General features: G+C 40.1%; 1 protein-coding gene across 2 annotated transcripts in view; it reads right to left on the bottom strand.

Moving 5' to 3' along the window:
- TRIM55 (tripartite motif containing 55) overlaps window positions 1–23,436 on the bottom strand; it is a 33,082-nt gene that overhangs the window by 4,372 nt on the left and 5,274 nt on the right. Inside the window, exons 3-9 of one of the 2 annotated variants that reach the window (XM_032696690.1) lie at window positions 21,575–21,740; window positions 19,750–19,845; window positions 15,634–15,867; window positions 14,503–14,525; window positions 14,279–14,403; window positions 13,315–13,535; window positions 11,140–11,427 (exon numbers count right to left, since the gene is read on the bottom strand). In XM_032696690.1, coding sequence (XP_032552581.1) covers window positions 11,140–11,427; window positions 13,315–13,535; window positions 14,279–14,403; window positions 14,503–14,525; window positions 15,634–15,867; window positions 19,750–19,845; window positions 21,575–21,740 — 1,153 coding nt within the window. The remainder of the gene's footprint in view (window positions 1–11,139; window positions 11,428–13,314; window positions 13,536–14,278; window positions 14,404–14,502; window positions 14,526–15,633; window positions 15,868–19,749; window positions 19,846–21,574; window positions 21,741–23,436) is intronic. The other variant, XM_032696699.1, reaches the window with a different exon arrangement.

The following is a 23,436-nucleotide window of genomic DNA, read 5'->3' on the forward strand; positions in this document are numbered from 1 at the left end:
AGATCCCAGCCAAGTATTTCAGGATATCAGAAAACTGCTTGATAGGAACTGAGAATTTTGACTGCATTTTTATTTTTACAAGATCACTAACTCTTAAATTTAGGAAGTGGGGAGGAAAGGTGAAGGGTCTTCATAATCACTTTAATGCAGATGGAGAGATGGTTGGTTGCAAACTATATGAATGTTTTCTGAAGCAACAATGCTAACCAAAGCAGGTTCTGCACCTTGGGTCCCCATCCACCTCTTCCTGCATTGTTTCCGTGGTTCACTTCCCCTTTGCACTGCTGCAGCTCTTTGCAGGGATGAGCTAAGAATGGGAATGTCACTGGAATGACATCAATTTTTTTGTTGGTTTTTTTGAGGTGAAGGAAGATATTTTTAAACCTGGACCATTTGAATGATTTGATTCCAGCACAGCTCAACAAACAGCTGCCTCAGCACAATTGCCCTGTGAGTGGTGGCATCTGGGCAGCAATAAGAAGCAGAGCCATTTGGCAAGAAACTCCTAAATCACCTTTGCTGCCAGAGGAAAAAATGAATCTACACTCTTGGAGTCACAGTGCCTTCACTGCCTCCTTTTGACCCAACAGGAGAACAAGAGTGTGAATTTGTTAGAAAGTGTGGGTCTTGGAGAGAGAAGCAGTGAAAATAGAGGTTTCTTGTTTCTAGGGTTTCTGTAGCCTCAGAAAATGAGCAAGAAAACAAATTTAATTCCCATTTTTAGCTGGCTTGTTTAGAAACAACCCCCAGTGTTGACAAGAACAGGCATGATTAAAAAATGCTAGCTGGTTGCAAAGCAATCACAAAATCTGTAGGCTATGTTTGTCTGCCTCAAATGTCAAGTGTTACACTTCTGGCACTTAACACTTCCAGGCAGTGGAAACAAAGGGAGCACAACAGGTTATTTTTAAATAGTTTAAACTTTAGTTCAAGCATTTTGTTTTTATATTTTTATGCAGTCTAGCTCCTTCAGCACAACACCTGGCAGCTGTCACATAAATCACAACAACATTGTTTCAAAGCTAAGAGGCTGCTTATTTTGCAAGGATATTTTCTTTTTTATTAGCAGGAACCAACAGAGTATTCTCTAAAATAATTGCTATGATTACTTGCCACAGAAATATATGAGGTAGCAGACAAAATAATATGCTCCATCAGTCACAGAATTAGACATATCACTCTCTTAATAGTGGTCAGTAATGAATTTTAAAAGTCCATAGGGAGGAAATGCCTTTTTTCAATAGATTTTGATTATATTACAATTAACATCATGTGGATAATGTCTAATGCAGCCTCTTACATCATGACCTTACATCATGACCATGTCCTTGTTTCAGAGGACAACAACCCAGCTAGTTTATTTTGGTATAGGTTCCACACATCTCCCATGGGACATGGAGGTCCAGACGCTTGAACCTGTGGTGGAAACGGTTTTAGAGAATGATGTGGGAGAGCAGCTTTCTTCTAACCATTACTTGGGACAAAAGGAAATACCGTTCCCTTATTTAAGTCACCTACTTTTTCACCACTCAAACAAAATAAAGGTAGAAATAACATACTTGTGTAATATTTCACCCATTGCTGCACCTCATTGCTCCAACTTTTTGTTGAGACTGATTTAACTACAGATTTGTATAAAACCTAGTCCTACAGGAAAACGAAGGAAACCCAAGAGGAGAGTCTTAAAAATACATGAATATTAAGACTGCATGACTAGAAAAATCTGTCCTGCATCTATCTACATCATTCTTCGTTCCTCTTGAAGTTTTTGAGAACCTCCTGATCAATTAGCCTTCTATCTTTTCTGCTCCTTCCAGCCTTGCTGGAGAACTGTCTAGAAAAGGAAGGATGTTATGAGAGGCATGAGAGGCTGTATGAGTAAGTGGTACATGCTAGCCACCAGTGCCAGAGAGTTACTCATGGCTACCAGTTCTCCCCTCTTCCTCCTACTGCTGCCTTGTCAGACAAGTATATATTACTTCAGATCAACAAGTTAAATGTGAAGTGAAGACCTTCCAATAACTTCTCCATGGCAGTAACTGATCTAATCCATGCCATAGAAACTTTGCTGCTAGCTTTCAGGGAGAAGTAACAAACCTAGTAAGGGTTTGACATCCTGTCTGTCTCTGTCAGTAGTCTCTCCTTTGAGTAACATAGACTGCTGTAAATCAAAGCTTTTTCTTTCTCTGCAAATGGCACTTTTGTAAATCCCATGAATTAAACAGGGTGGCAGTTCAGACTGTGACTCACCCTGGAGCTCCGTTCAGATAACACAGGCAGCAAACCTTCCATGTGTGTAGACACGGCATCTCATGATTCAGGGCTGGAGCACTGCTCACATCCTGAGTGACTGACTGACTGACTTGGGCTGTTGTAAGTATGCAGGGGGCAAGGGTGACACATGTGAATTGTGGACACAGCACATCTTCCCTGAGAGACAAAACCACACCAATGGAGATGCAGGAAGAAAAGCTGGAATGTCAGTTAAAGCACCCTGTTCCCCCTCCTCGAAGCCACCACATAACAGAAAAAGAAAGTCTTGGTCACAGTTAAAATATTTTTTCCCTCATTGGCTGTTGCTCCTGCCATTTTTCCCTTGTGTGCTCATTTTTCCATGTCTGCACTTGCCTGACTCTTTACTACAACCGCAGCAGCTGAAGTTGTTAGCCAAGATATGACTCTACTCCAACAATACATTGCTCAGTGAGTAGCACTGTGAGTTCCCAGATAGATGTCTGTCACATCACACATTATAATCTCTGCTTGCCCATTAGCAATGCTGGCTTGCTTGCACAGCACTCAGCCAAGTGATGAGCAAGATATTAAATCAAGTTTTCTTCTGTCCCAGGTGAAGTCCAAGGAAGCTGCGATAAGTGCTGCTCTTAGAGCTTCAGATTCAATCACAGTTATTAACCAGGTTATTACAGGATATAGAGCACAGATCGCAGTCACTGTCACCAGAGACAAGCTTTGGAACTGATCTGCATCTGGGCAGGCACCAGCTCAACTTCTTTAAAAAGAAATTTATTTATTTTATAAAATTAAATTTTGAAATTGTGCATAAATATAAAAATGAGTATATTTTATAAAATAAATCTCATGCCAGATGTTGAAGAGTCTCACCAGCACCGATCGGCAAAATGACAACTACCTTTCCTCAGTATGGCATTTTGTAATATAGCAAGTCATATAGCAAGTGTTTCATCATGAATGAAAGCCAGTTCTGTGTGCAGAAGTGCTGAGCCAGGAGTGCTCTGAGTGACTGATTAGTATTTTGATCATCGCCTTCAGTGGTTGAGATAGACTCAGGCAGATTTTATAGGGTGCTCTCTAAATTGAAAAGAGCAATGAGAAATTCAGATCACTTGTACTTGGGGATTGTGAGATCCTCATCCTCTGCTCAGTGAAAGGCGTGATGTCTCTGTCAGGTGTCTCTAGCATGGTTTGAACATTGCAGCGCCTATTGGCTGGTAGCCAGGGATAACAGGGTTTTTTAATTAGTCATTGGTCTCTTACTTAATGACCTGAAGATTATTGTAAAGGTGTCAGGAATATATACCATCTGAAAACAGATATAAGACTTTGATATGTCCCTCTCCCTTTCTTCTGTTTAATTTTGGCTGCACATGCAGCTCTTCAATCTTTATCTGCATTTCAAACGCCTAGTAGATGGGCACTGCATGCTACAGAGTGCTCTGGTCTAGCCCCTTGCCTGCTCACAACTGCAGAAAGCCTGGAAGTGACATGATACGCTATCCAAACATAGAGACTCAGGCCCAGTTTACTAATTATCACCACTGGGGTTTTCAATCAGATAGGCTGGCATTTAAATATTGATCCATCTCTAATGGTTACAGGACTACAACCACTGCTTTCCATAGGTGAGTGTATGGCTACACTGAAAGCTTGAACTGTCTCAAGGCAGTAGAATAACTAGCCAAATATTCTACAAACAGATGGTTTGTGTTTTTGTTGTGACCTAGATCTATCATGATGTGATATAAACCAGCAACAGTTCATCCAAGATTAAGAAATATTTTTTGTTTACATTCTATTTTCCTTTCCAAACACCTTAACAATGAGCAGAACGAGTGATCCTTGGAGGATGAGGTCAAGTAGAGGTAGAATTCAGTATTTAAAAGAGATAGTCACAAAAAGACAATGTCTAAGTGAGCCTGACTTTGTATTAATTTCATCAGCAGAAATCATTTTATCCAAGCTGTCATTGTGGAAATCCTTTTGCTAGTAATGGACTGAAAAAGATGAAATATACATAAATCAGATTGTATCTATGACTCACCAGACAAATCACAGAACAGTCTATTCAAGGTAAAATTTAAGTGAAGTATTTGCCACTCATATTAATTATGGGAAACTGTTGTCTGAAAGCTGATCTTAACATATTGCCCTCACGACTCATCACTGTTGTCTCTGAATCACCCAGGTAATTCTCAGAAGTAAGGGAGAGTGAGATGTTAAAAGAGGAACAATCAAGACTTTCCTGATTTTCTTGGCATGTATTGCCAAACTGAGGGGAAAAAAATCTGATCTGAACACAAAGTCAAGATACAAAGTGGAAATTTACAAGCAGAATTTGCCACCAACTGAATGTCAGCCTGAGTGGCCTCAGACTCAGCCACTATCACCCTATCACTAAGGCCCAATTCGCTAAGTCAAACTACAGAGAAGCAAAAGGCAGAATTTTTTGACTGCTAACTGAGTTCTTGCATCTAGTATTTGCCCTGTACTTCAGCTACAGCCTGAGTGCTTCTTTTTTCCAAATGAATCTTAAGAGATGTTTAGGAAGAATCTTCAAACAGAGTTTAATTTGGGCTTGTATACCAGTGGATGCATAGGTGTCCTACAAAAGGCTTGGCTTCACAGAGAATAGATGACCCAATTTCATTCAGTCAAACCTTGCAGATTTTTTAATGGTACAGAAATAAACCCACCCAATTTTCTACCTAAGAAAAGGTAAAATACAGGTATATGAAGACCTAGATGGCAAATATCAAGTTGACCTTTGCTCTGTGCATTCTGAGATCCTTCATTAGCACTAAACACAGTTGTTGCAGGGATCAGAGAGCTTTCAGAGCAGCAGCTGGTGTCTTGGGAGAGAGCTGCCTGGACTGTGCCTGCTGCTGATGGTCACAGACAGCTCGTCCTGCTCTGGGGGAAACTGCAGGAAGGCTGTGTTGGATGGGCCAGAGGGAAGGGACACTCTCCCTCAGCATCAATCCTGCAAGATCCAGCCTTGCAAGACTGCCTTCTTTTGAGCAAGAAATCTCCTCTCTTGGAGCATCTCTCTTGAAGTGGGGACCTAGCTTCCTTACCTGAACAGATTGGAAAGACTGAGTTTCCAATTTGGTGAAGAGAAAGGAAATTATTATTTGTGTACTGCTGCCATGCTTGTGCAACCATTCCAGTGCAGTACTGTGCTAAAATGTGGGACCATATCTTTTATATTGTGATGGAAAAGCAGTGGTACATAGGCAAAGAGCACAGTGTGATCTCTTGGCCTTATTTTGGTTTTAAATCATCTTGTCTGTATTGTCTGCATATTGACATGACAACCAATCGGCTAAAACTTAGCTAAATAGTGACCTGTCTGACATGTGATTTAAAGCTGTCTCATGGAAAAAAATTTGAAGGATCACCAGCTGAAATTAAAGTATTCAGCAGCGGCACAAAGAGAACTACAGTACATGAATACTGAGTGGACTGTCCTTATGGTAATTCTGGCAGATGGCATAAGGTTGCATGCAAGTAATAGGAAATTTTAAAACTAATGAAACAAGATTAACATAGGCCACTACATTAGTATTTCTCCTCCCAAACAGTTCAGTCCTGATTATATTTTATATCCTCATGGAATTAAAGCACTGTACTTACTGGCTGAAAAGGGAAATTAGGTCTGACTACTGTTTGTGGATGATTAACTTGTATTTCCTTTCAAACTAAATGTATGCTCTGGAGTCCTTTGGAGCCACATGCAGCCACTTTTCTTATGGGGAGTCTGAGCAACAGAATACAGCATCCAGAACTTCATCTTAGGTGAAATTAACTGGGTAACCATAGACCCAGGTGAACACAAATCTTTCATAAGCTCTCACAAATTTACAAATTTATATGGCATTATTACATGAGAGATGTTGCCTACAAATTATGATTAGGAAAAACTGCAGGACTCCGAGATCTGTTTCTCGCATGTTGGAAAGGGCTGCTTCATATTGTCTATATCACCCTCCACTAATACATTACACCCCGTAAGTGTAATGTGGCAAGGCAGTTTATTGATGCTATTCCTGCTCCCTGTGTTTTAATCATTTGTTCCTGGTTGTCACTTGCAGGGGCTCAGACCCCCCCCAACTTCAGACACTGAGCAGAGGCACCTGATTAGGAACAATGTCACCTCACACTCAGCAGGCAGATTGAAGAGGTGCCAAGTGTGAGCCAGCAGCAGTTGGTGAACTCTTCCTTACTGGAGATGCCTCTCACTCTCTGTCACAGCAGGAGTAGCCCGTGGTGACTACACTTCTGACTTAGGCACTCCCTGAAGCAGGATGTGGCTCTCTAGTGCGGAGTTATCTATTTTATTTATGCTGAATCATCTCCTTCTGTCCCTTCTTAGACAAACAATCTGTACACCTGTGAGCCACAACTCCTGTTGCCTTATCCCTGCTGATATAGCCTCCTGTACCCTGGGGGAAATTTATAGATGCATCAATATAACTTCTTAGAGAAACAGCCGATAAATAAAGTGAATGTTGGGAATTTAATAGGGGGGCTGATCTCTCTTTGCTGCTGAAAAAAAAGGAAATCCCTCCTGTGTATTCTACTAAAATAGGTTGAAAATAAATTATATGCTGGTCTTATGATGACAATCATGCAGATTTATATTATAACTATAAATTATTATTACAGTTATTCAAAGTAATTTTGTTGTTTGACTTTCAGGGGCTTATTACACAAAGGAACAAGGGCTGTGACCTGATCTCTCACATGAAAGATAAAGATACATAAGCTGTCTAAACAGCCACCTCACTATACATGGACAAGAAAATAATTTTTATGTAAATAGAATCTGAGACCAAAATGCCTTTTCCCTTCACCTCCTTTCTATTTCATTGTTAAATAAATCATAAAGATGCCACTGGAGACCACATAGGAAGAGGTCTCAATGGTAGAAATGAGAGCTTTCCGCATTTATCTATTTTTAATTTCAAAAGGTATTTTGAATTAAAAAAAGAAAGAGGAGGAAGAAAGAGCATGATGCTATTCGCATGCCTGATTTCCCAGGAGTACAAACAAGCTCTATGTTCTCTTGTAATATTACAACAAATTTTCAAAACCAAACACAAATAAATGAAAATTAAACTATGATCCATAAATTTAATTGAGATTCACAGTGTCTGATGCTTTTCAAATTCAAATTACTGCCAGACAGTGCATCTTTTTGCGTAACTTATGCAACTAAAGTGTAGGTGATAGCTTCTCCACTCTCCCTTTTTTTTTTTTTTTTACAGAGAGATATATTTTTCAGTCATAGTGCTGGAAATTCTGCACATAAAAGCTGAATAATAATCAATTTTCATAGATAAACCATATCATGTTCAGTGCTTAGAACACAGTGCAGAAAGGGAGCAGGGAACACCAAGCATTTTTGTGTTGAAGAATAGATAATAATTGAATCTGTCTGTCATTAGAGCAAATGCCCACAGGTAACTACTCTTGTTTCTGTCAGAGGTCTTCGGCCTTCAGTAAATAAGATTAAATGCCCCAAAGGTAACACAGAATTCTCTGCACATCATTCATATCACTTTGGAAATGAATGCATTCATATGCCTTACCTAAGAGGGGTGTGAATTTGGACAGACAGCATCTACCAGAAAAAGGGGCTACTCCAGAAGCAATGTTATGGAATAATTAAGGTTTAAATTACATTTAAATGTAATTTAAATTTGCCTTTGGGACAACTTCACTCGGTAGTGAAATTCTTAGTCCTCGATCTTGCAGCTATTTCAGCTCTTTGTGTAATGTAACCTAAGGAAAAAAAAAGCCTTTGTCTAAATGGGTTGGGATCCTTGCAAATATATGGGCCTCCATTTCAGGGCTGTGATTAATACTCCATGCAGAGAGAGCTTTGAAAGCCTTTGCTGAAAAAGGGACCTGAAGGGGATGTGGGGTGTGCTGTGTGAGATGGGGTGTGAGGGGGCACTCTCCACTCTCTCCATGGGGATGTCTGGAGACCAGGGCTTGAGCCGCCCCCTGATGTAGCATCGGTGATTTGCTTGCAGTGGGAATCCTGGCAGCAGGATTATTCAGTGGATTTGTTTTTCCTGACCTTTACCTCTCTGATGACAACCATTAATCTCTAGCTCTTCCTCCCCTATTGGACCGAACAAGGTTGGTGCTCTTCACATCTGTCAACCAACAGTTTCTCCATCCTGCTGATCATCTGAACAGCAACTGAAATATAAGCCCATATATCTGAGGGTGTAAATGTCTCTTTTCTTATTGTGAATCAGGGAGATGCAGTGTTTAACCATGCAGGAGTAAGCTGAAGGGTGGCATTTTAAAGGAGCGAGGAAGAAATGTTTTAGGCAGTTTGTATTGTGAACTAGCACGATGTTTTTTGGATGGTAAGAAAGGGAAAAATCCTTTAAAGCCATGTAAGAACGTCATCAGATACACTATTTGAACTGTTAGTTAATGGTAAAATGAAATATTTCCTACCCATGAAAGTACAAATGTATTGAATCAGATTCCAAAGATGATGTAGTATGATAAGAAATGCCAAAAGTGTTATGCAGAATGCTAACTCCTGTGAGAAAATAAGAAGAGCGCTTCACCAGTGTTGTCATGATACAAACTAGTCATTATCACTAGGTTCAGTGAATAAGCTCTGTTTCCACAGCACTTTTCCATTATATACCCAATTGGAGGAAAGGAGTAAAAACAGTGGAGAACATCATCTGGGAGTTTAAGGAAAATAAAGGAATACAGCATTTCAAGTGGGTTGTGTAAAATCACATGCAGGAAAAATATGAAGTTCACTTACTTAAAAATTATCACTGCTACAAAACAGCAGCCATTTTCTTCATGACATAGACACTTCTCAGTTCAGATCCATAAATCTGACCACACCATCATTTCACAGCATCACCATCACTTGGTCACTCTGGTTTTTCTATTCTCGAGCACACTTTGCACCTTTCTGCTTCCTGAGCTTTCCTATCCTTTCTTTTGTCTCCAGCCCAGGGGTAACCCCATTCTCAGCTCTTTCCCCTGTGTCCTTCCTCCTCACATCACCAGAACCATGCACTACTCTTCTCGACATCCTCCTCCTCCCAAAATGTCAGGGTCATGTATGGTCTGGGAAGATATCAAAACGCAGCACCCCCAAACTCACATGCCAATGGGAACTGATATCTTTCCCATGTGCCTGTTTTCACTCTTGGTACACAACAATGAGGAGAACCAGGTACCAGACTACTGCTGTTTTCCAGACAGCTACCCACACCAAATGCAAGTGTTGTTCCTTTGCTTGCTGTAAGTTAGGACCGAGGGAAGCAGATCACAGTCAAGCAAACTTCCAGGAAATTAATCTAGTACAGATTTCACCTGCCCATGGTGAGGATTGGCTGCCTGGTCATCAGTGGAACTGATAGGAAGGAACAGCAGCAATAAATTTCACTGTAGATTTACCTGCTTTTGCTAGTTCATTTGGAATATACTTAAGAAGATAAGGTTATAGCAGATTTGAGAATTTTAAAGTGGTTTCTTCTTCATACAAATTCCACTCAAATATTCTCAAATCAAACCCTGACTTGAAAAATAGCTACTGAAATTTGGTGGCCAAATGGTGCTTTTGTTAAGAAAGTGAGCGAAGTCAGTGAGAATCCTTCAGCCTCTAAATTCAAGTGTCACTGACTGAAACCTCTAGCTAGAAGATGTCCAGTGATAGCAAGCAAATTAGAGGTATCCAGCCTCTTTTATCACATCTCTGTGAACTCCTCCTAACTTTTTGCCTTGCACATGATTGTTTAATATGGTAGGCCTGCTTATGTATGCTATATAGTCAACTCCAACTTTAAAGGAAACAGCATGAAATACTACTCACTTGTGCTTTCTCGCACACATACATAATCTCTTGTTGCACACATATAGGTAGCTGCTTTGTTAGAACATGCAGCATGAGCCTGTAAATGGGGATGGTTTGATTTAGAGAGTGCTGCTCATGGGCTGGTAACCAGGCACTGGAGCAGGAGCTGGTGTACTGTGCAAATCCGCAAATTCTTGCACAGCTCCCTCAGTTCTGTTGCCTGTATCTTTGGCCCATGTGGAATTTGTATACAGGTGCAGAAGGAGGAATATTCAAATTCAGGTCATACCAACTCTAACATTGTAATTTTAAGGAAAACCTCCTGCTGTACTCCACACATCAGTCTCTGTTATCCCATCCTGCTTCTGGCAGTCTAACATTGAACTTGGATGTATTATCTTCATGATCTCCCTTATTCAGGTCTCAAAAATCCTTGGAGACACACGTCTGAACCCAGGAAATCACACTGCTTATTGAGAGGCAATCAAACACACAAGGAGGTTCTGAGTGTCTGCATAGCTTCGTGTTTACATGGGGAAGCCGTGCACTTCAGGTGCAGCCACAGAGCTACGGAAGGCAAAGCCAGGCCATAGCTGCTCAACCAGCCACTGTAGGATGGCATGTGCACAGGCTTTCAACAGGTGACAGGAGTAATCTCATGCACAGGATTTCTTGGCTACCAACACATGCAAATATCTGATGCACAGAGGTTTCGTCAGCCTCTCCAACAGCTCCTGAGTCACTGTGTGTGAGCAGCTTGGATAACAGCTCCCACGAGTGAGGTGCACTGGCAGTTAAGCACAAGCAACCATCAGCATGCTGCTCTGAAGCTCAAGAGTCAGCCTGTCGCATATTGAAACCATCTACAAATCCAGCAGACTTGCTGGAATGACAGTTTATACTGTTCACGTGTTTTTTAAATTATTCTCATTCTTTAGCATGCAGAGGAAAATGAAGCCACATTTTCCTTAACAATTGCTGTTCCAGCCTTGCTGCGTGTCACAGCCCTCCGAGGTGACATTGGAAGCACTGACCTTGGATGTTGCTGCAGTGGCATTACTTTCCTTACTACTCCCTGGTGCACTCTCCTCTTTTGTTGCTGCTGTTGGGGCTTCTGACTTCTTTGCACTTGTTTCCAGAGAAACAGGACTCCCTACTTTCCCCAGCCCACTCACCGGGGTTGAGTTTGGACTGCTTGGTTGCCGTGACTGAGACTTATACCAGCTAGGGTAAAACAAGGGATCCGTGGTTTCTGCTGTGGCTGGCATTTGAGTATCAGATTCTGGGGTCTGCTGAGAACCACCTGGTGTCACAACCACATCCTTAATCAGGACAGATAAAGAGAAGAACAAGCAGAGTGCACCATGTTACCTTTCCAGCTGCAGTCAAATTGTTCTGTGTGTTGTGTTTGTTACGTATCACTGTAAGGCATAGATTTGTTCTAATATATGGTCTGAAAGCATTGCAATCAAAATGCAAAGCAAAAGCAACTATCACTTGAATAACACAGATAAGGAAAGAAAATAAATTAGAAAAATAGAACAGGAGGGTAGAACTAGCTGGGAGGGGGGTGCTGATTGAGAATAGAGTGAAAAAGAAGTTCCTTAATTAAGATAAATGCCCAATTCAATTCTAAAAACACAGGAAAGTCTGCATAAGAACCTCATAAACCCATACCAGCCATTCATGGCTGGTGTAGGTACTTTCCAATGGCCTGTTGGGTTTTGAGTTAAGAACAACACCTTTACCAATGAGTATGATAGGAGCAGTCAGAATAAGGTGAATACAAAGACACTGGAGAGAAACATTTGCCCACCAGCCTTGCCATCAATGCTATAAGCCGAGCACAGTTGCTCTGCCAGGAAGAGGAACAGCCATCTGAACTGCACCTCTCTACATGCATCAAGTTCTTGGGGTTCCCACACGTGCTACCTGCTGTCCCCACAGCATTTCTGCTTTGCTTTTCTTACACCAGAGGGCAAAAGCTGAAATACAGGTATCTCTCACATCGTAACACCTACATGCCATGTCTGATTCCACACCTGACCATCTCCTAATGGCACTTTACAATTGCTAGAGCAGCATACTGTACCTTTCTCATTTTAGCCTTTAGCATTTAGAAGTGAGAGAATTCATGTTATTGGGCAGAATTTCTTATGTCTGGTTCTTGTTTGCATAAAACCCTACATCAGTTTAGGAACATAGGTTTAGTTAAGACAGTGCAAATCCTGAAAAGACAAATTTTGGTTAAATCAATAAAACCTCATTTAAGAGCGTCTTCACACAACTGGTGAAAACACACACATGTTTTTAGATCAAAGCGAGAATGAATCTATAGTATTTGTTTTCCCATATTTTATGTGGGAGGTTTGCTACAATCAAAGATCCTTTATGTGTTTTCTTGATTTCATGTTGGCCTCCTCGAATATCTTCAGAGCAGCCTTTATCACTCAGCAACTTCACTGGGTGAATTGCATAAGAGGAGAATTTGCAATTAATTGTATGCAAGGCAAGCTAAAGTAATACATTAAGTATATTTATAATGTAGATATTTTAGAATATGTGGCAATTATGCTCTTATTCTAATCACATTCCCTAAGAAAAAGTGCTGGCCTAAAATATTCACACCCTGAGCCTGTTTGCTGCTAGATTGTAAGAGGTGTATGATACTCCTCTTTGGTGTATGATATTCCTGCATCCACCTAGACATATACCTAAGATGTCCAGAGCAGAAGGCAGCAAACACCATTCACAGAAAACAGATTAGAGATTTAGATTTCCACCATCTAAAAATTGATGGTGGAAAGCTCACTAAATCCAGGGGGAATGCCAAATTCTCTTAGTATAAATATTTTAACAATTGTCCCATTTACAACAGTTAGTCTGAGTTAAACCACAGCAGAATGTCCATTGTAACGCACTTAACTCCCAAATGGAATCACTTTTATTTATAACTTATGTATCCCATATATATCTTAATTTATCTAGCAGCTAATTTTTTGCCTATCAAGTGATATATATATATGCAGGTCGAGAGGACAGGGTAAAGCTGCATATATGTGTAAAAGGGCAATAAACAATTTTGCTCTCCAGTGCATTGATTCCCTTAGCCCTGCTCCTGACCTACGGTGCCTACAGGCCACAGGGGAGCATTTTCTTGCTCTACCATGCACACTCAGCATAGCTGGCAGGGAAGCAAAGACACTCACCTGACCAGCTGGGGCAGCAGGTAGTGACACTGGAGTGGGTTCAGCCAGGGGCTCTCCTGCTGCAGTCTGCAGCTTAGGGTCTTGCTGAGGTGTCTGTGATGCTCTCTCAGCCTCTTCCTCCTCCACCTCTTCCTCCTCTCCCTCCTCTCCAGATGACTCTGTGTGGACTTCATCCAAACCTTCACCATCCTCTGTGCCCTCCTCTTCTTCTCTCTCCTCCTCTGATAGGACATGTGTAAAAAGACAGGGTTGAGCACCATGTGAAGGTGGCTGCAGTTTCTGTGTAATTAAAAAGCCACTTGCAATTGCATTGCAAAGCCACTGATAATCTGCTGCCTGGCAGAGAAGGTATTGGTGAGGAGCCTGCTTCCACCTGGACTGGGCACTGCCATAAGGCTGCCAGCAGGTGCTTTGTGGAAGGGAAGAAACTGAACACACCTGTTGGTTAAAACCTAAAGCTGACCCTTTCCATGTGAAGGAGTACAGAAACTTCTGCCAATGCAGTTATCCTCATGAGGGATGTGCAGCATGGCCCTGCACTTTCTGGGGAGAGGATACCCAGGATGTGGCACACTCTGCCAAGAAAAAAGCCCCTCTTCCAATTCTAGGTATATGTTTGTTTTAAACACCATCAAACCTGTCATCATAAACATTTACCAGGCCAGTGCTTTGCAACACATGACTGGAGGTTTGGGATACCAACATCCCTAAAGCCAGACTGTCAAACTTGGTCATACCATTGCCTTTGTGCCAAGATAACATTAATGGTGCCAACAGGTTATGTTTTGGGTTTTTTTTTTAACCGTGATGGATTTTTGCTCCTGATCACAATTGATACAAAATGCTCTGGTTACATTTCAGGATGGAGAGAAATATCCAATTCAAGGTTTTCTACTCTGTATCATTGTATAATCACACACAGCTGCAATTTAAGAAAACAATTTTGGTGAAATAAATGACATACCTCTGTCAAAATCAATTTCTCGTATTATCTTTTCTTCTCTACTGAGGTTCACCGTGAATTGGTTCATAATTTCATACCCATCCTCTATTTTTTCCATTTGAAATCCTTTAGAAGCTTCAGTAATTCTAAAACAGAGAAATTGGTTATTGCCATTTGGATTTGAAGATAAATTTATAATTTGTAATTGATTATAAAGAATAAGAGTCTAAAGTTTAAATACTTACTTTTGTAGCAATGTTTTGGCATTCTGTGAAAACAAAAAGGAAATAACTGACTTCTTAAATGGTTCCATTTTTTCAGAGACTTTATGCATTGAGATCTAATTCTTACACTGGCTGCTTCTAAATGCACTAATACAGATCTCCTTAATGACAGCCATGACATCTATGAACGAAATCAAATTTGGATGGTAGTTACTATACAGCTGAGTAAACCTTTTAGTTAGTTGAAGACTTTTTAATTAAAATCTGAATATCATGGGAAATACGTACAATTGTTAAAAAGAAACAAAATGGAAATACTTTTCCTCTTTTTTTGTTGCGCTTGAGGTGAAAAGCAATTGTTCCATTACCATCTTTAGTCACAGTAACTGTATCTTTGACTAACCATAAGGACATACATCTGGAGAGACAAAATTCTATTTGTCTTGAAGGGTTATTGTACTCTTCAAAGGCAATTCTTTGACAAAAAGAAGCGGAGCTTGGGTTGGTTTGTTTTGGGTTTTTTTTTTTTTTATGTTTGTTTGGAGTTTTTGTTTGTTTTGGTTTGTAGAAGACACCCTTCCAGCTTCTAATATAGAGGAACTGTAAACTTGCAAGACAGAAATTCTACAGCAATTAATTTAGTGGACAGGTTGCTAGCAGTTTCCTACTCATCTCTCCTAAGTTTATAGTAAGAAAACAGAAGAAAAAAGTTAAACGAAGGTATAAAAATGTAACTTAAACCATAAATATTTAGTTCTTGAAACATTAATCACTTCGTCAATATGCAAATGAAACCGATAATTCACAGAAATTCATGTGCAAATGAACATACTGTCCCACCATGATATTGATGGGAAAATAAAGATTTGTTGGAAAATGTTTAAATTCCTGTTTCTTCTTTGGGACCAGAAATTCATTTGCGAGACAGTGTATTTTGGTGCAAATAGCAAATACGCATGTTCTAGATTTGGATACTTTTCACAAGAAGACTAGACGTTTGTCTGAGCTGATTCAAATGTTTACAAAATGAGTTTGTATAAATGTTCACTTAAAGATAACCAAACTCTGAATGGGCCTAAAATTGAGAAATGCTTAAATAGTGTATCAATAAACCTATCATTCTTGTTGTATCTCTATTTGCAGACTTTATACCTGCAAAAACACGGCCATTTCTGGTTCTTCCATGAACTGGATTCCTGATTCAACCAGTTTTGACACAGCTTCCAAATGATCCGCATACTTCTTCATCAGGGAGCGGACGTGTTCCAGTTTCTCCTCTTGGGTTCTAGTGATTATTTGTGTCATCTCATTTTTCCTTTCTTCCAATACAGAGTATAGATAATCAAATTTTTCACACAGCTGTTCTTTTTGTCGTCTGCAGCATTCCTGTGAATCATTTGGTTTATGTTAAACATGTTATGTTCTTAAAAGAGTTTCTATTTTTATAGTTACTTGGAAGCATTTTCATCAAAGAAATTCCTCTTTCTGAACAGTGCAAAGGATTCTGAATGACCCCAGAGACTTTTATAATTTTCAAAGTCCAAGCTATTGGAACAAAAGTTCAAAAACTGTTCTCAGACTCTGAATTTCAAGCCACTGAAAGCCCCCAAACAGGTTATTGTATAACTTGTCAGTCTGCTAAAAAGTGTAAAAGGTATTTGTGATGTCTGCAGTGATACATCAAAGTCTGCAGAAAAAGTAAAAGCCCCCACCATATTAGAAGTGGGTTCCTTTATGTGAACAGAATGGTTTTAAAAGGAGTGGTCATCTCAGATCAGCTCTGGAGAATTTTATTTCTCTTCTGAGTGCCTGGAACAATTGTGGCTGGGCTTGATTCTCACATATGCTCTCTAAGACTCTATTTGGGTAATAGGAGTCCGTTATATTCCATTTACTGTGCACTGAAAGGAGTAGAAGTTCTGTGAAGAAAATGGTGTGTGACAGAAACACAAAGAAAAGAAAGAGGAATCAGGTTCCAACCCTAAGTTCAGGCACCGATTTTCACATCGTTTTTTGAGACATTTTTATTGTCCTTCCAACCAGACAACAGCATATTTCACGAGTAAGGAGGATGGGTTTGATGACTGCTACATTGAGCACTCTCTAAAGGGCACAAACTGCACTTGTAAGGGAGGATTTATAGGGAGGAAATGGGAGACAGGTTATGTATAACGTCTGAAGTCTACCAAACCGAAGTACTTGAGAAACCTCTGTGCCCCAGGGCATAACCTTATTGTGGTTATACCTGGTTGTGAATGGTGGTGATTATTTAAATCTCTTTTCTAGGAACTGAGGCTGAATCAATTCCTCATCTTTGTCCCTTGGGGCATAATGCTGAGATCCTGGCAGCACAGGATTATTAACAGTCCCACAGTCCTTTTGGAAGTGATAAGACTGATTATTCATAGCACTTAGCCAGATAGAATCCCACTTTGTTCTTGCCTTTCAGTCAGAGCTCATTCCTATGAGTGGTGACAATCTGCTCTGTATTGTTCAAAGAAGAAAGACTTTGGAGGATGTACATTTGGCCAAAAATCACTGTCTAGATTTAGGGGCATGGGGAGTGAATAAACATCCTGTTGCATTGAACCAAGTATCCACCTCTGCTTCCCAATGAGAAAGGCTAGGCTAAACAGGCACTCCCAATTTAAAATTCCTTGCAGGGGGTGCAGGCTTTTCCTGCCCTTCTGGAGGTTCTTACCACTTTCCAGAAATTCCTGATTAATGTAATTATAGGGTGGGGTTAAGGAAGTTTTCAAGCCAAGTGAGTCATGGTTCCTAGGTGTCATTCTATTGTTTTGACCTCAAATAATTTTCTTCTCTTCTTTCACTCTCTCCTAGCTTTCTCCTTGTGAAATGTCATTCAGATCACTTGTAAAACAACCTTGATTTCAAGACAGGTGTATGCTATCTTTGTCATTTGACACAGGACAAGGGTTAGAGGAAGAAGAGCAAGCGATAGCAGGGTGCTCTGAGAGATCCTTCCTATCTCTAAGCTCTAATATATAATATTTACTGCCAGCAGATATTATAGAGTTGTGAATCTCCAGAGTGAGAGTGCAAAGCAGATTCTTAACTGCAAATGCTGAAATATTTCTGAAATATTATCTTTCTGCATAAAATGTTCCCATACAAAGTCTCTGCATGACGGAATTACCCTAATCAGATTCTGTGTAATGAAGAAGGTTAACAAATACATGACTTTACATTCTAAAAAGTTCCCAGTCTTTATGCTTTTTTAAAGCACAGCTACAGCAGAAAGAAAGGAGTCCTTGCTACTGAGCATGAGTCTCACTGCTTGTTCCAAAGGATCTCTGCTGACTGGCCTATGCTATTAGCATTTGAAAGAAACACTGTAATTTTTCCTTCTTTATTTTACTCATATCATTTACAGGGCTAAACAGTACTTAATTATTTATTACAGTTTTCCAGCTTTTAGAATTTTATATTCCTTTCTCAATTTTCAGCATAATATATGGATTTGGTCAACCTTTCAATCAGTTAAAAGCTATACAAGCATTGATCAACTTTTTGGTTTGCTTGTTTTTCTGGTTTTTTAGGTTTGGATAAGAGTAATAGCTAAATATAGAACTATAGGCTATTACTTACTCCATCTAAAAAGAAAATGATCATGTATATTCTGCTAAAGAAGATATTTATTGCTCTCTGCCAAGTGTTAAGCAGAGAGAAGAGACAATCCTGGATTGTAAGCATTATTTCTGTGTGTGAACATTTCTCGGTTCCAGCTGTAGCTTTTTATCTTCAAGGACAAACTGATGTCAATTCAGACAAAGCTCTTGTATGGCAGGAAATGTGATTTGCTTGAAATATAACATGGAAGTGCCAAGGTAAACTCTGAGACCTATTTTGTGCAATCTTTGGCTTTGAAGGTGAAAAACCTGCTAAAACATCTGGAGGTAAAATGGCTGCACTTTCTTTAGGGTTTCACTTTAAAGGTTAGACTTTAAACTAGTGGATGACTCTGAGGAAGCTAGTTCCAGACACTGTTGTGTTTCTTAAGGTATTTTTAGCACAATATTTTCTCCATACTTCATACTAGGTGTTTGAAGCTTTGTTTCTGGTTCAGCTAGTTCAGCTTAAATGAGTGCAAGCTTTTGCTTTTGTATCATTCAAATTTCTGCAGTTAACCTACTTGAAAGGCTTGTTTCTGTCTGCAAAGTCCTGATAGCAGCCAGTTTCATCCTTGCAGTGTGAATCCTTCCTGACTACAAAGTTTTGACTGCCACTAACATGCTCTATCATTTACTTGGGCTAATGGTTTTATGTTCTTTAAACCAAACTTGGACAATTTTTGTTCTTCCTTACTCTGAGGAAACAGGAGCCTTGGGTGATTGTGTACATAGGTTGTGTAATCAATTTTTCTTACCAATTAGAATCTATACATTTTGGATTAACTTCTTTTTCTCTACCATTTCCCTTTTCTGCTCCAGCTCTGAAGGGTCAATATAATTCTAATTGGGCTGAGAGGGATGTGGCTCCTTCACTAGATGCTTCATCAAACTGACCACAAAATCAATTCATATGAGCTCCTTTCAGCCTATTGTTCTGTGGTGCTCAAACTGGTCAGTTGATATTTATGTTTGCTTTGCTGATGTAAAGCTCTTGGAGGAAATAAAAGCCACTTCTGCTCTTGAATGACACAAAACTAATTCCAGCTCTTTCAGAATGAGGACTCTATCAGAAAATCCAGTAAGAATCCAAAATGTTCTGTCCCGTGAGCAATAAAACAAGACTCCTTAAAGGACAATGTAAGTATATTAAAACACTACTTCTGTGCAGAAGGCAAAGCAATACAGAACTCAGACATACCTGTGAGCCATGCTGTGCCTACTCTCTGGCATAGAATAAGGCTCTGTTCACAGGACCAGTCAGGCTTCAGACTAATACTGGTCGTTTACGGCTCTAGAACTGTTAAATGAGCTGGGAGTTGATGGCATTTTACTGGATCTGCTTTTAACTTCAGTGATATCCTATTCCACTAAGAATGTTGAGCAAGACGTGCTGATATGATCCAGCCTTACTCTTTATCCTCCACCACATGGCCAATGTCAGAGGTGCTGAGCAGGATGTATCCTTTGGTTGAGGTAGTACATCTTGATAATGTACAAAGCCACAAGTAATGGTTTAGTGACACAATGTGGGAATGTATTTGGGTAAAGTGAGGTCTGTTAGAGCATGGTCATTACCAGAAGTTTAAAAGGTGGGACTTCACACCGAAATAGCTGCATTTAAAGAGGTGGTACCTACCTCAACTGTCTTGCAGGTCTCCTCCAGCTGTGTGACTATTCCTTGCACTCTGTCATTGCTCCCCACCAGGACTGCAATGCCATCACTCAGTTCAGACTAGGCAGTAAGGGGAGAGCAAGCAGAAGGGTGTTAGATACTGCCCCACTTAATGGTGGCACATGTAACATTGGGGAGCAGGAGACAAATAAGCCATACCAGGGTATTAGCTTGTCTTTCCGCCAAAACTGAGGAAAATTGGAGCTTTATGTGCTCACAAGATACCTGCTCGTACTTTGAAATTTGTTTCCTCTCCCAACACACTATGAAAAAATTAACATTTTTAAACTTTTAATTGAGAAGAAACTGTGGGGTTTGGAACTTTTATTTCAGAAGAAATTGAAGAGGAGGAAGCACTTTGTTTTAAGAAAATCTTCTAGATACTTTTGTCTGAAGCCTTGTTTTAACAGACCCAAAATATTTCATTGGGTTTGTAGAGAGAAAAGACTTTGTCTCTCAAGGAGTTGTTTTTTTCAGTGTCTGGGTCTAGTCACACCACAGTGGTATTTCCACGAGGATTGTAGCACTTGGCCTTGGAGAGGAGAAGACCTAGTCCATGGACCTGGAGGGACCAGGCTGTTACTGAGTCGTTGGCATGTGAGCAATGGAGTCAGGGCTGTGGTGAGAGGGGAAGGAGAAAAGGAGGAGAAGAAGGTGGAGGCTGAGCCACTGGTGCAAGGGAAATGAGTGGAGGAAGGAAATGACATGAGTGGGGGTATGAAGAAGACTGTGAGGTATCCTTAGGAGAGACAGAGATACTAGTCCCTAGGGAACTTGGGGAAAGTGCTGGAGAGGACAAAGGGCCCTTGGCACACCACTGTAGTAACAGAGACAACTGTGTACGTGGCCTCCACAGCTTTGTAAAGGATCCTTTGAAGCACACATCCTGCAGCCTCCAGGTTACCCCTCCCGTCTTGGGCATGACAGCCTCTTCTCACAGGCACTCTGGTATCGAAACTACAGCTTGCAAATCTCCATGCAAAAGGAGTGACTGGGGGCATGGATTCAGTCCAAGAAACTTCTCCTCCTTCTCCTACCTATTTTGATTGAAAAGGATGTTTGTAACTACTTTCCTGAAGTGACTTCTCATTTGTAGTTTCTACACACACGCATCTGTGTGACAAAGTTGGAGGCTGGGATTGCAAACTTGGCCTGTCTGATTGCTTGCCCCATTGGGGCCCTCCAGAAAAATGAGCTGTTTATCTCAGGAGGATAACCCAGTGAGTCAGGTTTTAAATTAATACTGTATTAAAAATAAACAAGTCTTCTACTGGTGACAGCAAGGGCAGAGGATGTTAGGTACATCCTGTGCTGCCAACTATTGAATATTCCTGCATTCACTTGCAGGAAGAGGTTTTTCACTTAACTTTTCTTAAAAATGGAATGCTTAAATGTAAAAGTACCTGATAACTACTTGATTTGAAATGGTCTGTTCTCTTTCCAGTTCATGTGTTGGAAATACCATTCACTTGTCTGATCTAAAAGCACTGAAAAAAAGTGTTAGGAACATCAAAAGAGAGATCCTCAGCTTCACATCAAATTGCTCTCTAAAATATTTAGTCACTATAATAAAAAAATTGGGACAATCTGATATCTTTCTGTGTGATCTCTCCTAAATTTATTTTTCTGTGTTTCCAAACAGTTCCTGCAGATTTACAAGAGCCTTTCACTCACATACAGGAGTGGCTAAGGCACCTCCAAACCCTTTTGTAAACTCGCAGGAAGCCCATGGGAATGATCTCCTGTCGATGGTTGCTGGGAGGACTATGAGATACTTGAAGATATTTACCTTCTGCTGCTGGTAAACATTTGTGAGAGGAGCAACTTGACAGTCTTTGTGGGCACCAAAGACTTTGCACAAGGAGCAGGTGGGCATTTCACAGTTCAAACAATAGATATTAATTCTCTCATCTTCGTGCTCTTCACACATTGGCTGGTCACATTTCCTTTCAGGTCTGCAAAAGAAAACAAGTTTAAAACAAACTTTGTGCTCATGGGTTTCTGATGACAACACTTATGGTATTAGTATGAAATACAGTACATTTGAATAGCAGCATCCAAAGTTGACTTGAATACACAGCATAGACTTAAACCTGCTCTATGGTACGACTAAATAGACAGTGGTACAGCTTAAGTCCTGACCTAGTAGGATGTGACGACAATATAGCAACATGACTTCATATGGGGATTCCCATATGAATGAGGAATGAGACTCAGAGTGTGACAAAACTCTTGCTCATATTTAATAATTTAAACAACCTCACTAAGCCTCATTTCAGACTACTCATGTATTTTAATTAGCATGTTATCTAACAACTGTCTGAAATATGAAATGTACCTAATTTCTTTCTGGTTCATCATGCAAAAAGGCACTTGGCCTTAATGCAGCAAAGCTCTTACAAAGGGGACTTGTTTGAAGCAAGAGTTGTAGATACTGATGAACCTTTAGGCCCTCAACTCTGCATCTCTGCTGATGAACTTTGTGAGACACTGGTCAGGACTGTCAATACCAGACAGGACTAGGTCCTTAAGCCTTTAATATAGGCCAGCAACCAAAAAAAGGTGTCACACGAATTAATTTTGTGGCCCATGTTTAGCTTATACAGTGTCAAACCATTTAATAGTAGGATAGTCAATTGTACCCATCACAAAGAGCTTGGGTTACACATGAATGCTAAGCCAGGAATATTATAGCTCCGTCCTGATCTTCCCTTCCCCAAAACGATTTAGCTGTATACACACAAGTCTACACAACCTGCTATTTTGGGAACTAATTTAGTTGCAGGTTCCTTCAAATGAACCACTTGGCTGATGTTCCCAGTGCAAGTGAGACCTCTGGTTTGGTGCATGTGGGCAGGGTGGTGCTTTTCTGAGCCATGCTTCAGGCTTAACACCCTGAGCACATCTGTGTCAAGCACATGAGTGTATGACGATGTGGCACCAGAAGACAGAGTCAGTAGATTGATAGAGTGTGTTTAAGCTTCCAAAAGCGGACACTTCTACTGTGGCAATGTTAAATATTTCCAGCATAAACCATTATCCTCTTCTGCTACTGTTTAGAAGGGGAACTATGATTAGATGTAGCAAGTGGAACAATAAATATAACAATATAACAATGGAACAATAAACATATAAATATATCTTTCCATCGTTAGATAGAAAATATTTTCCTAAACTACAGAATTCAGTGGAATTACATGGGAACATTTTTTAAAGCCATTCTATAGAGCTGTGTAGCAAGGAGGCAACCAGTACTCTATTAAAGCTTAAAAATGCATGGAAAAAGCATTATTTTATACTATATTACAGTAGAGTTTTTCCATACAGCTTGGTAGAGTCAATATGGCATTTATTTTTTAATGATAAAGTACAGATTTTTCTCTTCTGAAGGGAATGGAATGTGATCAGTTAGATGCATTTAAAAAAAAAAAGCAAAAAGAAAACGTCTCACACATTCTTTTTTTTTTTTTGTAATTCAAGAGGGCTCTGGGATTTGAAGGGATCATAAGGAATATCTGTAATCTGAAATATAACACCATATACCAGAATAAAACAAGTCGAACACTTCTGAAGGACCCCTATATTATTTGGGTCAGATTTCCACTAACATAAGGCACTTTGTCAAATCCAGTATCATTTCAATGCTAGTCA

This window comes from Chiroxiphia lanceolata, chromosome 1 (assembly GCF_009829145.1).
Source record: "Chiroxiphia lanceolata isolate bChiLan1 chromosome 1, bChiLan1.pri, whole genome shotgun sequence".
In the NCBI taxonomy this organism is placed as follows: domain Eukaryota; kingdom Metazoa; phylum Chordata; class Aves; order Passeriformes; family Pipridae; genus Chiroxiphia; species Chiroxiphia lanceolata.